At 31.2% G+C, this 16,260-nt stretch overlaps 1 protein-coding gene across 1 annotated transcript; it reads right to left on the bottom strand.

The window, feature by feature from the left end:
* Nucleotides 1–2,855: 2,855 nt before the first annotated feature.
* Nucleotides 2,856–15,971, bottom strand: LOC111712553 (muscle M-line assembly protein unc-89). The gene is made up of 4 exons (XM_023487203.1): nucleotides 15,630–15,971; nucleotides 11,350–11,403; nucleotides 3,847–4,307; nucleotides 2,856–3,533 (listed from the first exon to the last, which is right to left on the bottom strand). Exons 1-4 carry the CDS (start codon nucleotides 15,676–15,678, stop codon nucleotides 3,267–3,269), a joined length of 831 nt encoding a protein of 276 aa, XP_023342971.1. The 5' UTR covers nucleotides 15,679–15,971; the 3' UTR covers nucleotides 2,856–3,266.
* Between the last annotated feature and the right edge of the window lie 289 nt (nucleotides 15,972–16,260).

Raw genomic sequence — 16,260 nt, 5'->3', positions numbered from 1 at the left:
CCTGGACGTACTATATATATATAGGACGTACTTACTACAGGACTAGATTAGTTCGGTTTCATTAAATTCAACAATCTTCAAACCTTCTTAATTCAAACTTACAGAGTTGTCTTGCTTTGCTTTTGTATCCGCCGGCTAAAAAGTATAAAAGAGAAGAAAAAAGTAAGATTTATGTTTAATTAGACAAAGGAATTAGTTTTTTAAGCAAACTCAAATTTTATTAACACTATATAATTGGAACCTGGTGGTGTAAGACTTTGATACTGGCTACATAATTTTGATTTTAATTTTAATTTTAAATATAAAACTATTGACAAGATGTAGAGTTTAAAAAAATCAGAGTTTGTTGCAAGAACTCAGTTCCAATTTGAATTAAAAGTGACAGTGTCACAAGGACACGTGGAATTAACGGTTCTGTCAATATTCCAGAAAACTATGCCTTTCGATCACAATTTGTCCCTTTAAAGATAATTTTTTAGCCTTTTGTCTTAAATACTTTTTTTGTCGGCATATGCATTTTGAATGAATAGTATAGTATATACAAATCCGTAAGGTAAAAGATTGTTGAATTATAAACCAAAACACGTTTGATTTAAAACCGAAGAAACCGAATGCTCCGCACTATGGTTAATCCTGGGTGAGGACTGAACCGTTATTTCAGTGTTTTCCGTTCTGTTCCTTGATCTGTTCCTGATCTTTCAGTCACAGTGATCTAAAGGATGTAAGCTCTCACGTAAAAATTATAAGAATTTTCTCACTACTTCTGCTATAATAATACTAAAATATACATGTCTAAGGCTACAAGAAAAAGTATAAGTGAGTTAAATTAAAACCCAAAGTTTTGCGACACTTAAAGTCGATCCATGTCTTGAAAATTGATGCAACCTTTCAGAGCAGTCTGGATCTATGTGAGGTTGCTCAGAGCAGTCTGGATCTATGTGAGGTTGCTCAGAGCAGTCTGGATCTATGTGAGGTTGCTCAGAGCAGTCTGGATCCATGTGAGGTTGCATAAAATTTAAAACCATGATTGATAAAACGTCAAGGCGGTACAAAACCAAACCCCCTAAAGAGTTGTCCATCTATGGACCATGGGTGGGAAATCTATTATTCAAACAAAAAGTGAATTTTTAATTTTGATGGTGCAAAGGAAAAGTTTTTAAAACTTTTTTTTATTCTAGAAATTCTGAACAGTCGAGAGAGAGGTTTGTGCAGTTGAGAGAAAAATACTAAAATGCCAATCCTGATTCTTTGATATAAGAAGAAAAAGAATACCCCCCTTACCTTTACACAATTTACACAATTCGATATAACCTACACAACAATGTGCAATTAATTTGTATTCCTACCCTCGTAATGGAGTTGGGAAATAGAAAATGTTCCTCGCTGTCTAAAAACAAGAAATTTATTTTAACAAAGCATATTTTTACAACTTAACACGTGGAATTTGTCTCACAATACGAAAGGAATTGAGTCTTTGCCACAAACTCGGATTTTTAAATCCCAATTTCTTTAAAACCAAATGTCGTAGACCGTAGATGTTTCAAACTATGAATTCTGGTGGATTAAACAATTTAAGTTTGAAATATGAAAGGTAAGCATCATCTGGTTGTTGAGATTTTGGTATTATAAAATTGGAATTTGTGACAAAAACTCAATTCCTTTATGTACATTTTGTAAAGGTAAATAACAATGTATAAATGTAGATACATATACAAGTTTATTTTGAATGTTTACATATAACTTTTCTTACAATTATAACATTACAAAAGTAAAGAATTAAGTTGAGTTGACTAAATTTAATAAAGATGCATTTAATCCTTTTTAATTTTTGTTGTTTTAAATTTTTGGAAACTTGACTTCTCAAGCGACCCTCACAAACAAAATCATTTAAAAGTACATATTAAAAAATCCAAAATGTCCAGTTATATACATGAGCATAAGTATTTTTGGTCCAAATAAAAAAATATTTTTATTTCCATAAAATTCGGATATTCTTCTTATTAAATCTCGTTAGTTTCTTCAGAAATGTTTTTTTTAAATTTACAGAATAAATAAAATCATCGGAAACTTTGAATCCCAAAGCAGTATTCGCTTAAATAATTGTAGTTTTTTTGTGGTCAAATAATATTTTATTTTTTGTTGGTCAACGCATAAAGGAATTAAGTCTTTGCCACAAACTCAAATTTTCTAATTTCTATATCGTTGAAACTTGATAATGGAAACCTTTTATATTTCAAACTAAAATTAATTGATCCAACAGAACTTAAAGTTTGAAATATCTAAGGTTACACGACAATATGTTGCACATTTATAGGGATTTGAAAATTAGAGTTTGTGGCATAGACTCAATTCCTTTATAACAGCCAGTGCAGTATTCTTTCATAATCATCGAATAATGATTTACAGTGTTCATTACTGTGCTTAACATTGCACTAATTTTATTCTTTAAAAAAAGGGTTTGTTAAAAGTGGTATCAGATAAATCATTACTAAACTGTATTTTGGATGTCTGTGTGGAAAGGTTATTAAATTTTTCTTGACAAAAAAAACTACACTGAAATCGACCAAGATTTTGCCCATTCCTCCTTTCAATTAAGCGAAAGAAACACAATTGTTGCAGTTTTAGAATATACATTTCCATGGCTACAGAAACGTTTGAGTAAGTTTGCAATACTTTTAAGTCGACGCAGCCTACAAAGGAATTGAGTTCTGGCCACAAACTTTAATTTGTAAACCCAATGGTGTATACTTTCAATTTCAAACTTAGATTACTTTATCTAACAGAACTCATAGTTAGAAATATCAAAGGGCTACGACATTGGGCTGCAAAGATAAAGGTATCAGAAAATACTACCATTTTAATTTTAAACACCTTTTTAAAGAAAACTCCCTTTAAGGCGTGAAAATCTTGGATTTATTTACAATAATAGCAACTGTACAGATCTGTTCATGATCACCGTATAACAACTGTCGTTAGAGTTTCTTTAAACAAGAAAATCTTGGATTTATTTACAATAATAGCAACTGTACAGATCTGTTCATGGTCACCGTATAACAACTGTCGTTAGAGTCTCTTTAAGGCGTGAAAATCTTGGATTTATTTACAATAATAGCAACTGTACAGATCTGTTCATGATCACCGTATAACAACTGTCGTTAGAGTTTCTTTAAACAAGAAAATTTATAGATATTGGAAGAACATTTCTAATTATCGCGCCATAGAGAGGAAATACTATTCACAGAGCGATCATTCTACCATTCTTTGGTTTAGATAAAGATGAAAAGTGAGGACACAAACAAGGCAAGGTTTGAGAAGGTTGGGTTGGAAGAAGAGGAGGATAAACTGAACAAGGGAACATATTTCCTCTCATCCCTTGACATGGAGAACATCGTTGGGTAAACCATCTCCGAGTAGGTGGAGAAGGACAGGGTTGGACTATACGGAGAAACTCCAAGACGGGTTCGACTCCGGACTCGGCTCTCATACACTGTACCGTAGTTTAATCCACGGAGAACGTATCTTTGGGTCTCACTCTAAACATAAAATAATTAAACAGAATGTTCTTGAAAAATCAAAATATTGAGCAAAGAACTATTTTTAGGGGTTTCAGGTTTAAATTCAATTCTCTTTTGAAAAACATTGAAAAGAAATAAAAAAATTCAAAATTTATCTTTTGGCTTCACTATCCCTAGACAATTTTGATGAACACTCCATTTAAACAGAAAAAATTTTACGAGAAAAATTAGTTAATAGAACTTTTCAAGAACTTTATAAACAAATTAGATATTCTTAGTTTTGTTGTTTCTCTCTCAACCAAACCTGAAGAAAAAGAAATATTGGATTTACCTCAAAAGGAACAACAAGAGAGATCCAGTCTTCACCCGACCCAGAGACAGGTTTCAATCTGAACTCCAGTATATAGTTGATTATGGGGAGTCGGCTATATCCAGTCCAACGTAGAGTTTGTTGACTAGGACTTATTCGATCTTGCTCCGGGTCCCAGGTTGGGGGCGGAGGAAGCTGGGATACAACAAGGTTCTGACTCTCCCGTTCTACTCCTTGGTTTATCAGGTTACAGGAGTAGTTGCCTAGAAACTCTTCTCCCATATGCTGAACCCGGAGAACAAACTCTTGTTTATGTCTCCTGTAACTTCTCAAATCCTGAGATTCAAGAACAGGACTTCCGTCCTTCTCCCACTTCACGTTTACGTCCTTGCTCCGTCCTGTACAGACCTTGCAGGACAGTATAAGAGGTTTCCCTAATTCAGCTTCTACATGAGATCTTACTTTAACAAGCTCAGGTTCACCTACAAACATAGATATAAATATAATACACAGATGATAATAAAATCAATAAAAACAACATTATTTTTATATATAATATATTCCAAATTATAAACTCTGTTAGATCAAATAGTCGAAGTTTTAAATATGAAAGGTTTTATTTATTGTTAATACTCAACTTTTACAGTAAAAGTACTTCAAACAAAAATATGTGAATGAATAAATTGTTCCCTAACTATAAATTACAAAATTAAAGCATTTGACCCAGAAATTTACATTTTTCTTTGTAGTCTAGTATGATTAAAACAAAAATGGAAATCATATTCGTTGATTTACTTAATTGTTATACATTTAGATACAACAAATGCGATTAGTAGAACAAAAATTCGCTTTTATGTTTCTATTTTCCAAATTGAATTATGGTCTATCCAAAATATACAAATTATGCGAGTTATTGAAATAAAGATAAATATTTATATTTTTAGATTAATGTTTTACCATACTTGATCATATTTATTTAAAGGATTCTTCCACAATTTTGATTATAAAGTTAATCTCCTGTTCAACGAAATAACCAACCTTAAATTCCCTCCTTTTTTAATTCCAGGGAGAATAATTACTTATCCTCCCTATTCACAGGGAGGATAATTACTTATCCTCCCTATTTACAGGGAGGATAATTACTTATCCTCCCTCTTTACAGGGAGGATAATTACTTATCCTCCCTATTTACAGGGAGGATAATTACTTATCCTCCCTATTTACAGGGAGGATAATTACTTATCCTCCCTCTGTGATCCATACAGATTTAATTCAAGATTTAGATCAAGAAATTAAATATTCTTCCATAAGCATTAGTAAGAAATAAGAGAATTAAAATCATAATTGATAGTTTTATTGATTTCATTATTATTTTATCCCCCACGGTTGGTTATTTCGTTGAACAGGAGATTAAACGATAAATTACTACTTAACCGGGAGTTTTCATGAAGATAATTAAATTGAGGGGGAAACCACTTAGCCTTGGGCCTTCTCGACCTTTTTGGGGTTCTAAACCTCCCTCGCTACGCTCCCTTAATCTCCCGGTTAAGTAGTAATTAATAGTTATAATCACAAAGGATAAGACTCAGGGGCGAATACAAGTTTGTCCAGTTGAGTATAATTTTACAAATCCAGGGGAACTGAGCCCCAATAGCCCCCCCTGTATATGCTTCTGAATTGAGTGTAATAAATGTATTCTGTCTTTTTTTACATTTATGATTATTCTTCAACCATAAAAATTGTCAAATTTTCTTATAAGGCAATGCAAGACTAAAAGATTGTCTGAGTTGTTGTCTTAGTTTCAAAAATAGATTTATTTCCAAATATGTAAACAATTTATTAAATTTTTTATTCATCTTCGCTCATATATATTTGCTCGCTATAGCTGGCCAAATGGCGAGACAAATCAGCTGATTTTTTTAGGAAACTCATGAACATTGGGCATCCCGATTCCCAGGCTAAACATTTGACAGTTAACGGGCAACGCCGGGCACTCCAGCTAGTTGTTGATAAATCATGATTTTTTTATTGCTGAACAGTGTTTGTTTCTTTTCTTGAAATCTCCATTTTGATGAGAATGGCAATAATACTGGTAATAATATACCTTGTCCCATAAACAGTGTGCTAAAACAGTTACAAACTTCCAAATAGAGATATATGTGATATTTTGTTACAGAGAATTTCACAGGAATTGGCTAGATAGGTCTTACTTTCTTTTAGATAAAAAAATAAAAAAAAATATTAAAGGGATAGACCGGATATGTAAGGTAGTTGAACTGAGTATGCAGTGTTGTGTACTAATTCTCTAGGAATCATTTGAGACATAAACAACTTTTTAAAGATCAGTAAATCCTGAGTTTGATCGCAAAGACGACATTCAAAATCGTTCTTTTGGGTGGATACGTTTTCAGAAATATTTTTTTTAAATAATTAAATAACGACGACAAAAAACGTAAACAAAATTCTATAGTAAACTAATTAGTTGTTTAGGAACATGTTGAGAAAATCAAAATTAATCTTTTCATCGAAAATAAGTAATGTTGTTCAATTATTAGTTTCTATTTTCTCATCATTCTAGTTTCTCATTATTCACAAAGATTTTCTGCAGATTTTCTGCAGATTTTCTGGAATTATTATTGAAAAGACGACATTTAAAGAATTTGTAGAAATCTGCGAATAATTTTATAGAAAATAAGAAATTCAATGTAATGATGAAAACGAAATGATTCATTCAAGCATTGATTTATTGACAAATTTCTTTTGAGAAATATGTTCCTAATCATCTAATTAGTTTACTGTATAATTTTTACTTTATTTTTCGTCGTCGTTATTTAATAATTTTAAGAACCGATTCTGAAAACGTAACCACCCAAATTCATGATTTTGAACGTTGACTATGCGCTCAAACTCAGTAATTATACATCGTGGAAAAGTTTAATATATATCACAAATGAATTCTAAAGAATTTGTCCACAAAACTGGACACTCAGTTGAACTTCATTACATAGCTGGTCTGTCCCTTTAACGCACAGTTTTCGATACAATTGAATGATCTACTACTATTAATATCATTCATATATGTTCTAAGTTTAGTGAAATTCCAATATGAAAATTCTATAATTTTGTTAAAAATTCAATAAATTTTAAACAATTTCTAAATTCTCATTCAGTTTTGAGCTCAAAGCAATAACGTTTAAAGATTAATTATTGAAAGTTTTTTCTTCTTGAACATTGTTGTCAGATGGATGAGAGGGGAAGGGAGACGGGAAAAAGAGGGCAGGTGGTAAAGGAGAGCAAAGGAGAGGGAAGCAATAGGTGAGAGGAAAAAAAGGGAGAGGGAAAGGGAGAAAGGGAAATTGGGGTTAGAAGGGAGGCGGGGAAAAGAAGAAGGAGGGGACAGGCTGAAATGAAAGGAGAGGCAGAGTTGTCGGAAAGGGGAAGGAGGAGAGAAGATAGTTAAGAAAAGGGGAAGAAAAGGGAAGAGGAAAGAAGAATATATTTGAAGGGGAAAGAAAGAGAAGAGAGGAGGGGGATGGGAAAGGGAAAGGGAATAAGAAGGTAAATTGGAGAGTGACAGAGTGAGACGAGAGAGGAAGGATTTGGGAGAAATAAATAGAGAATATGGGAAATTAGGGAAAAAGGAGTAAAAAAAGGGAGAAAAGAGTAGGAAAGGGGGAAAGAAGGGGAGTATGGGGATAGTAAGAAGAAAAAAGGTTGAAAGAAATAGAAAAAGGGAAAAAAGGAAAGTAGGGGGGAAAGGAAGAAGAAAAGAGGTAGAAAGGAATGGAAAGAGGGAAAGAAGGGGAGTTGGGAGAAAGGAAAGAGAAAAGGGGGAGAAAGGAGTAAAAAAGGGTGAAAGAAGGGGAGTTGGGAGAAAGGAAAGAGAAAAGAGGGAGAAAGGAGTAAAAAAGGAAGAAAAAAGGGGAGTTGGGAGAAAGGAAAGAGAAAAGAGAGAGAAAGAAGGGGAGTTGGGAGAAAGGAAAGAGAGAAGAGGGAGAAAGAAGTAAAAAAGGGAGGAAGAAGGGGAGTTGGGAGAAAGGAAAGATAAAAGAGGGAGAAAGGAGTAAAAAAGGGAGAAGGAAGGGGAGTTGGGAGAAAGGAAAGAGAAAAGAGGGAGAAAAGAGTAAAAAAAGGGAGAAAGAAGGGAAGTTGGGAGAAAGGAAAGAGAAAAGAGGGAGAAAGGAGTAAAAGAAGGGGAAAGAAGGTGAATAGGAAAGGGAAGGAGGGAGGGAGAAAAGATTAAAAAACAGGGAGAGAAGGAGAGACTTAATAAAAGCTTAGTTTGATAATTCTGTAAAGTTTTGAAACCAAGGAAATTGTTATTGTTTGTATAGGTTGACCACGAAACCTCTAGTTTGGTTTACAAACTTTACATCTTTAAAGGACCACTGCACGAAAATATATATTTCCAAGAACATTTACTTTATTTATTTACAGTTCTTAAAAACCTAAAGAGAACGTAATTTTGGTAAAAATAATTCATGGGTTCGTTAAAGACCATTCCTTAAGGTCGAACTGTGCTGTCTACAAAGGAAAAAAGAAAGCTTTAAACCTTAAAAAAATATATTAATTTCGGTTTTGTTGAAAACTATTATGTGTTTATGCACCGCAGCTTAACATTTATAGTGAATTGAGACTTCTAGAATCCAACTTTTATTCCATATATTCTTATTAGTCATTAGTTCACAATTATATAAATCAAGTAATCATGTCAAATTATGTCATTATGTCATCATGTCATCATGTCATCATGTCATTATGTCATTATGTCATCATGTCATCATGTCATTATGTCATTATGTCATCATGTCATCATGTCATGATGTCATTATGTCATCATGTCATCATGGCATTATGTCATCATGTCATGATGTCATGATGTCATGATGTCATTATGTCATTATGTCATCATGGCATCATGTCATCATGTCATCATGTCATTATGTCATCATGTCATTATGTCATTATGTCATCATGTCATCATGTCATCATGTCATCATGTCATCATGTCATTATGTCATGATCAGAGGTCGAAACTTTTGTACAAAGTGTCGTTAATCTTGATGTTATCCCTGAAAGGTTTAAGTAAAGTTTAAGATATCCCTGAAGAGTATAACCACCACGGGATATCGAAGAGAAAGGAATTAAGTTCTAGCCACAAACTATGATTTTCTAATCCCTATATCTTTGCAATCCAATGTCGTAGACCTTAGATATTTCAAACTATGATTCCTAAATTATTAGTTAATGTAAGTTTAAAATATCTAAAATTTACACCATCAAATTGCAAAGATATATGGATGGGAAGATTTGAGTTTGTGGCAAAGACTTAATTCCTTTAATTACTCCAGCTGGTCTGGAAAATATGGAGATCATTGAAACATTGAATACAATTTTAAGTGGAACCAACCATATTTGAGCCGCGTCTTAAATTTTAGCCGCGGCTCAAATTCTTTAAATTCGGCCTCAGTTCTACTTCTGATTTCTTTTTTATAACAACATTTGGTTGTTTTACCTTAACCTCGAACAAATAATTCGATTGGTTGAATTAAGCAGTTTCTTAAATAATCTCTTGATACTTTTATTGATTGTGGATACCATATTTTAGACACAAGACAAGGAAAGATCTTGAAAACGTTAATTTTAAGAAAATTTCCAATATTTGCGATTTTGAACTTAAATATGTAAATTATTATTTAAACAAAAATAATAAATTCATTTGAAAGTCAAAAGTTTTAAGGAATAATTGATATTAAATTGTTCATATTTTTCAATAAAATCTTGAAAATCGACTTTAAAATAAAGTAAAGTAAATATTTTGTGAGGGGGGAACAGTGGGGTATTTTAAGGGGTAAGGGGGGGGGGTAGATGACTGGTTTTTGTCACAATACTCCTATTAAAATGCATTTGTCTTGTGTTTCATGGTGAGAATGGAAATTTTCATTTACAAACATTGTATCAATTGTGGCTTGCATTGATTTATAATGATATGAATTTGTAATTACTTTTCCCGTTCATATATTTATCCTTGAATGGATCCTGTAAATTCGCAATATATTTAGAATGTCGTCTTTGTTAAAGCTAACTATTTTGGGGAAAAACGTATATTTTCAGCTTTTTTTTACACAAAATTACAACGGATTCAGGATAATCTAGATAAATAAATAGATTCAAACAACCATTAATCAAAAATTTCAGAGACTTCTCTCAAATAAATTATTCATGCGACCGAGCCTTATTCGACTTGAATAAGAGGTTTATGGTGTATGAACTCAATATTACTGACCCCCCCCCCCTGATACCCATTTGTGGGGGGAGGCTTCTTAAAAAAACCTCTGGTGTTAAATTTCCAACCCGAGAACTTTGATGCAGAAACAGAAAACAAAGTAAAAGGATTTTACAGGAATAAAGAAATTGAATTTTAACTCTGCAAAGATAAGAAAAATCAAAAAGAACAATAATAATCATCTAGAAAACAAAACAACCTTTTTATAGATATGACTACAAATGCAAAAAAGACTGAAGGCAAAGCTGTACAATCTAAATACTAAACAGAATTTAGTCCTCGTAAGTTTTCATGTGGATAAACTTAGTCTTTGCTATCTTCTTCACCCTGTAATTCATAAACATGATTCTAATAATATATGTTAACCTCTGTTACAACCCTTCCGCTGAGTACCCACCCTTTCCCTTATACTTGTTCACCCTCTCCTTACCTTATTCATGATTTATCATCATATTTACAATTCTTATTCGCTTATAATTGGCAAACCACATAAAACAACCAAGTCTGGTTAGGCGGGTCCAAACTACATAGTAAATTGTGATTTTTTATTTGTATTATCTCGTGCTTTGTAGTTAAATAAAAATATGAATATGAAAAGAAAATTCTCAAATGTTGCCTCGATGAACATCGTTATTTAAAAACAATGTCTACACAACAGCACAGTATCAAGAATTAAAAACTAGAAATGTGACATTACTGGTTCAACTTTGTGAGCTTGTAGCTCTTCTAGCCAAACTATGAGAAAAAGATGATTTGGCTGTATACTTTTTTTTCTTGTCAAATATCTATCACTTTAAAAAAAGCAAGGGTTATGATTGAAAACATATAAGTTTTTATATTAACGTGAAAGGAATTGAGTATTTACCACAGACTTAAATTTTCTGATGCGTATATTTTTGCAACCTGTTGGTCACTGTGATCTTGCAAGACTACATTTGCTGCATAAAACGTATTGGGTCGACTCTTCGCTGGACAGTACGATTGAATGCATATACAGTACATGTTGTACCGGCAAGGATCATGTAACTTTCATATTGGAGTGGTGGTGTAAACCTTTGATATTTCAAGCTTAGAATATTTGATCCAACAGATTTCGTAGTTTGAAATATCTGAGGTCTACGAAATTGGGTTTCCAAGATATAGGAATTAGAAAATCAGAGTTAGTGGCAAAAACTCAATTCCTTACGTTCATCATCCGTAAAATACTGTTAACCTTCACAGTCTCACAAAAATATTACCTTTATGCGAACTGCATTCTTTCAGATCTCCGTAGGTCAGCAAAGTTTCATTTCCTAAAATATTTAAAATAATCAAAACTTATTTAAGAAATCCAATAAAATCAAAATTTAAAGAACTAGAAATTCAAGGCGCTTCGCGCCCTTCTTTCTAGCCTGAGAGGGCGCTTCGCGCCCATCTTCTAAATTAGTTCTGAACATGTTCTCTTTGTGTACATCGTAAAACAAAACAAAAATAATTCGCGGATTTTTACAAAAAATTTCGCGGATTTTCAAAATTTTTAAAAATTTAATGACGATCGAATTTTGATAGAGACAAATATTTGAAATTTTGATTTTTCATAAACCTTCCCTGGGGTCCCTAGATGTCACACAAAAAATTTGGGCCCGATCGGTTCAGCCGTTTTGACGTTTATTGGATACAAACAAACAAACAAACAAACAAACAAACAGACAAACAGACAAGCCAAATTTATATATAGAAGATGGGAAGACCCAAGATTTTGCTATATATTTAAAGTATGTCCGAATAAATCAACAATAAACGATGCCATAAAAAAGAATTTTAAGGAATCTAAATTAGATTATTTTATGATTATGACAACTTGTCAGATTTCTTAACCTGCTTTTGGTTTTAAATTTCTGATCTGATTCTGAACTGCTTTTATAAATTCCAAACTCAAGATCAATATTTTCATAGCATCATATTCATAGCATAATATTCATAGCATCATATTCATACCATCATATTCATAGCATCATATTCATAGCATTATATTTCTTTATCATTATTTAGTGAAGTTTACAGAGGTTTTTTCAATGATTTTAATTTAATGATTTTGTCAAAAATTTTGAAAATGAACTGGTTTTTGAAAATTTATAAGAGTCATCTTTTTTCCGTATCTTTTAACAGGGAACAAGGCTTATCTCAAAAGAACCCAAACTTCTTTGTAAATTTTAAAATAAATTTGACAAAATATCTATTTCTAAAACAGGAATTTTATTTAGGAAAATAGAAATCTCGGGACTTTGCCATTTGGTTCTTTGATCTTGTGTCAATACAATCCTTTTGTATAAATTCTAATTGCACAAAGTTTTTTAAGTTTTGCATACATTCCTTTAAACTTAATTCGAACTAGAATTTAAACTTAAAATAAACATAATTTGCATTTTGTCCCTTTAACTTATATCTTGTGTGAAATATTTTAATATTTTCTTTTCCTTCGAAAATACATTTTTTCCATTAAAAGTTGATTTGTTAAAAATGTTGACATATAAAGGAGTTATCAATCAATCAATCACGAGATTTTTACTTCAGATAGGTTTTCATTGGTGCTACACAATAAATTGAGGCTTTGCAAAAAAAAAAAATAGGCTAAAACTATTAGATAAATTGAAAAAAAAATCTTCATGAGAATTTCCCTGAAAAGAATAAGGCCACTGAAAAAAGGTAAACACGTCGACACACAAACAATTGGTCTGTGTATGTAATAAATGCGGAAATACATATTACGCGGATTAAAAAATTAATAAACACAACTTTTGTTTGCCTTTTTTTGTTTACATGTGTTTTAAATGAAAGGTTTAAAAAGATAAAGATTGGTGAATTAAAGAAAAAAAAACGCGATTAAATTCAAATAGAAGAAACCGAAGAAATCTAGTTTTTCTTTTTAAAAATTCTGGGAACAAAGTAGGAAATCTGCGAAATTTTTCATTGTTTTTATTTTTAAATGTAAGAAATTATTATGATTAGCAACAGAAGACTAATTAACTAAGATGATGTCTAGAAAATGACCTGCAAAACCTACTCAATTCAGAAAAAATTATAATTTGGTCAAAAAGATTCAAAGAAACGCTTAAAAAACATGGAAGAAATTTGAATATTCATTAATATTTTTCCTCATCGCTGGAGGCTTTATTCAAATAATTTATAGGATTCTTCTATATATATATATATATATATAATATTTATGGAAGAAAATTCTATTGGTTTTCAAGTTTCATCAAGAGAGCTCTTGGTTAGTTTAAATCATTATCTAATTTCCTAGAAGGAGAACATTTATTTTGAGAGGTGAAGAGAAAAGTTTTTAAAGAAATATTCGTGAAAAAAAGACAGTTAGATAGTAAATATTTAGCTATATAACTAAATATCAAATTTAGGTAGTTAACAGCAACTGTATAGTTCTTTTAACTTTATAAAAAAAAATGTCGTTTCAATTAAGAAATTTAGTGTTTGCCACAAACTCAAAATTTCTCAAGCCTGCATATATCTTTGAACCCTAGATGAGTAAACCTTTGATATTTCATACTTAGATTATTTGATCTAACAGAATTCATAGTTTGAAATATCTAAGGCTTACGACATCAAGTTGCAAAGAAATAGGGGTTAAGAAATCAGAGTTTGTGACAAAGACTCAATTCCTTTTAAGAAAAATTTGAATAATAAAATCTAAACGTGAAAACTTGGATTTTATGAAAAGGAACTTTAGTCGAATTTCAAGACTGTAAAAATACCGAGAGAGATAATATTAATACTCTCAAACTTAATTTGAAATTTAAAGTTTTTTGATTAAAATTTGCAAAAAAAAATTTGATTTGTTTTAAAAAATGTGAAACTCTTCATGTCATAATTAGATATTTTCAAACCATAGAAACAGACAAAATTATCTAAGTCAAAGTTTGTGTAATGTGTTTATACTTTATTCAATAATCCCATTTTTCAAACTGAAGAAAATCTAAAATCTACAAGACGAAAATCTGTCATTTAAAAACCCACACGTACAACTTGCTTTAAATTTTTTTAGTCAAATTCTGTTTTTAATGTTTTTTCTTCTTCTAAAAATAAACATTAAATATCTATCAGAAATTAAACAGTTCTACATTATCATTTATTGCGGATAAAAGACTAAGAAAACACAATTGTTCTTGAATCTATTTCTTCTAAATAAATTACATTTACATTTGATTCAGATCGATTCGATAAATCTTTTAAAGAAACTAGTTTTTAATAAAATTATAAGAGATCCAGGAAAAATGAGATAAAAACTTAAAGAGTACTATTTCAATGGTATTTCCTTTTCAAATCTGCGAGAAGGAAGAATGCCTTCATGTTTATCTTTACAAATTCTATACAATATACATATATTCCTTTATATGATATTCCTTTCCTTTACAACCAACATTAATTTTCAATTCTATCATCTTCGGTAAATAATGTAGATTAGAGAATATATATTCACTTCAATATTTTTATTCTTAAAATCATTATACTCAAGAGGCTTCTGAATATGTACAGCTGTACAATTGCATCTACTGCTTCATGTGCATTGTTGAAAATGTACAAAACCTTAATTGAAAATGAACAAAAAATTCATGTTATTTAGTTGTAAAGATTTTTTCTTGTAATTGATAATTGAATATATCCAGGTGTACAGCTTACGAAGCTAAAACTAAAAAGGTGTTTTTTCTCAAGAAGTCGGAACTCTTGAATTAGTTTCTGCAACACATAAACTCTATCTTTACAACTGAAACCTTTAATCCATGGCACAGACAAAAAGCATCAAATAGTGTCTAGGCAAAGATGTTAAACCTTTGCGCTGAAATTGTTAATTGGCTTTTTTCTCCGGACATGCATATCTTTGAAAAATAAGACCAATACCAATCAATAGCTAATAAGCTCTTAATTTTACCATGAAATCTATATATAAATTTAGCTTGTCTGGGTGTCTGTCTGTTTGTTTGTTTGTTTGTATCTAATAAACGTCAAAACGGCTGAACTGATCGGGCCCAAATTTTTTGTGGGACATCACGTGACCACAGGGAAGGTTTATAAATGATAAAAAATTTTTAAAAAATGTGTTTTAACGGTTTTTAATTTTGTAAAAAAATTTAAATTCTTGAAAATCTGCGAATTTTTTTTTAAAAATCCGCAAAATTTTTTTCTTAACCCGTGGAAACCAACTGACTTGTATTTTTGCCGAGAACAAATTTTTAATGGCTTCTGATTAGTCGGAACTTTAGTGATATTTGGAAGGAATTCACTTAATCCGTCGAACTACTAAACATACGGATTAGTGTATGCTTTCTGAAGGAATAAGTAATACAAAAATTGTTGACCCTAAAATTCTGAATAAGGAAAAAAAATATTAAACCTGCGTTCAACACTATTTAAAAGTTAATTTAAAGATTTTAAAGAAACATTTAATTTTTCAAAATTGTTTGACATGTAATTAATTTTAACAAGATACTTTAATCAATTTAATATTAACTGATTTATTTTCTACCTTTTAATAATGAGAGAATAATTAGAAGAATATAAACTGGAGTCTTCATCCTGCTCACACCTTACTTAAACCTTTCTCACTGATAACAAACTGTAGTGTTGAGGCGGCAGGTTGGAGAGAAGAATTCGGACTGAGACTATACTCCGAACCCTGTATCTGAGTGTAGGGCGAACACTGAGGATTTCAAGCTCCGGATACCGGGTTCCAGGAGGGGTTCATCTCAGGGTTTGATTCACGAAAAGGATTTGGTTGAAGAAAGGTTTAGATAGTAGAGTTTTTCTCTTTGGATCAAGATCAAGAAAGATTTTGATATCTAAGTTTAGATCAAGTGTTGATTATATTCTGGTTGGGTTAGGATCCAGTATATGTTGATATCTGAGTTTAGTTCAAGTATTGTTTATATTCTGGTTAGGTTCTGATCAAGTAAGATGTTGATATCTGAGTTTAGATCAAGTATTGTTTATATTCTGGTTAGTTTCGGATCAAGTATTGTTTATATTCTGGTTAGGTTCGGATCAAGTAATGTTTATATCTGAGTTTAGATCAAGTATTGTTTATATTCTAGTTCGGTTCGGATCAAGTAAGTTGTTGATATCTGAGTTTAGATCAAGTATTGTTTATATTCTAGTTC

The sequence above is a fragment of the Eurytemora carolleeae genome, unplaced genomic scaffold (assembly GCF_000591075.1).
Source record: "Eurytemora carolleeae unplaced genomic scaffold, Eaff_2.0 scaffold1285, whole genome shotgun sequence".
NCBI classification, from domain to species: domain Eukaryota; kingdom Metazoa; phylum Arthropoda; class Copepoda; order Calanoida; family Temoridae; genus Eurytemora; species Eurytemora carolleeae.
This window is presented reverse-complemented; position numbering and strand designations above follow the sequence as displayed.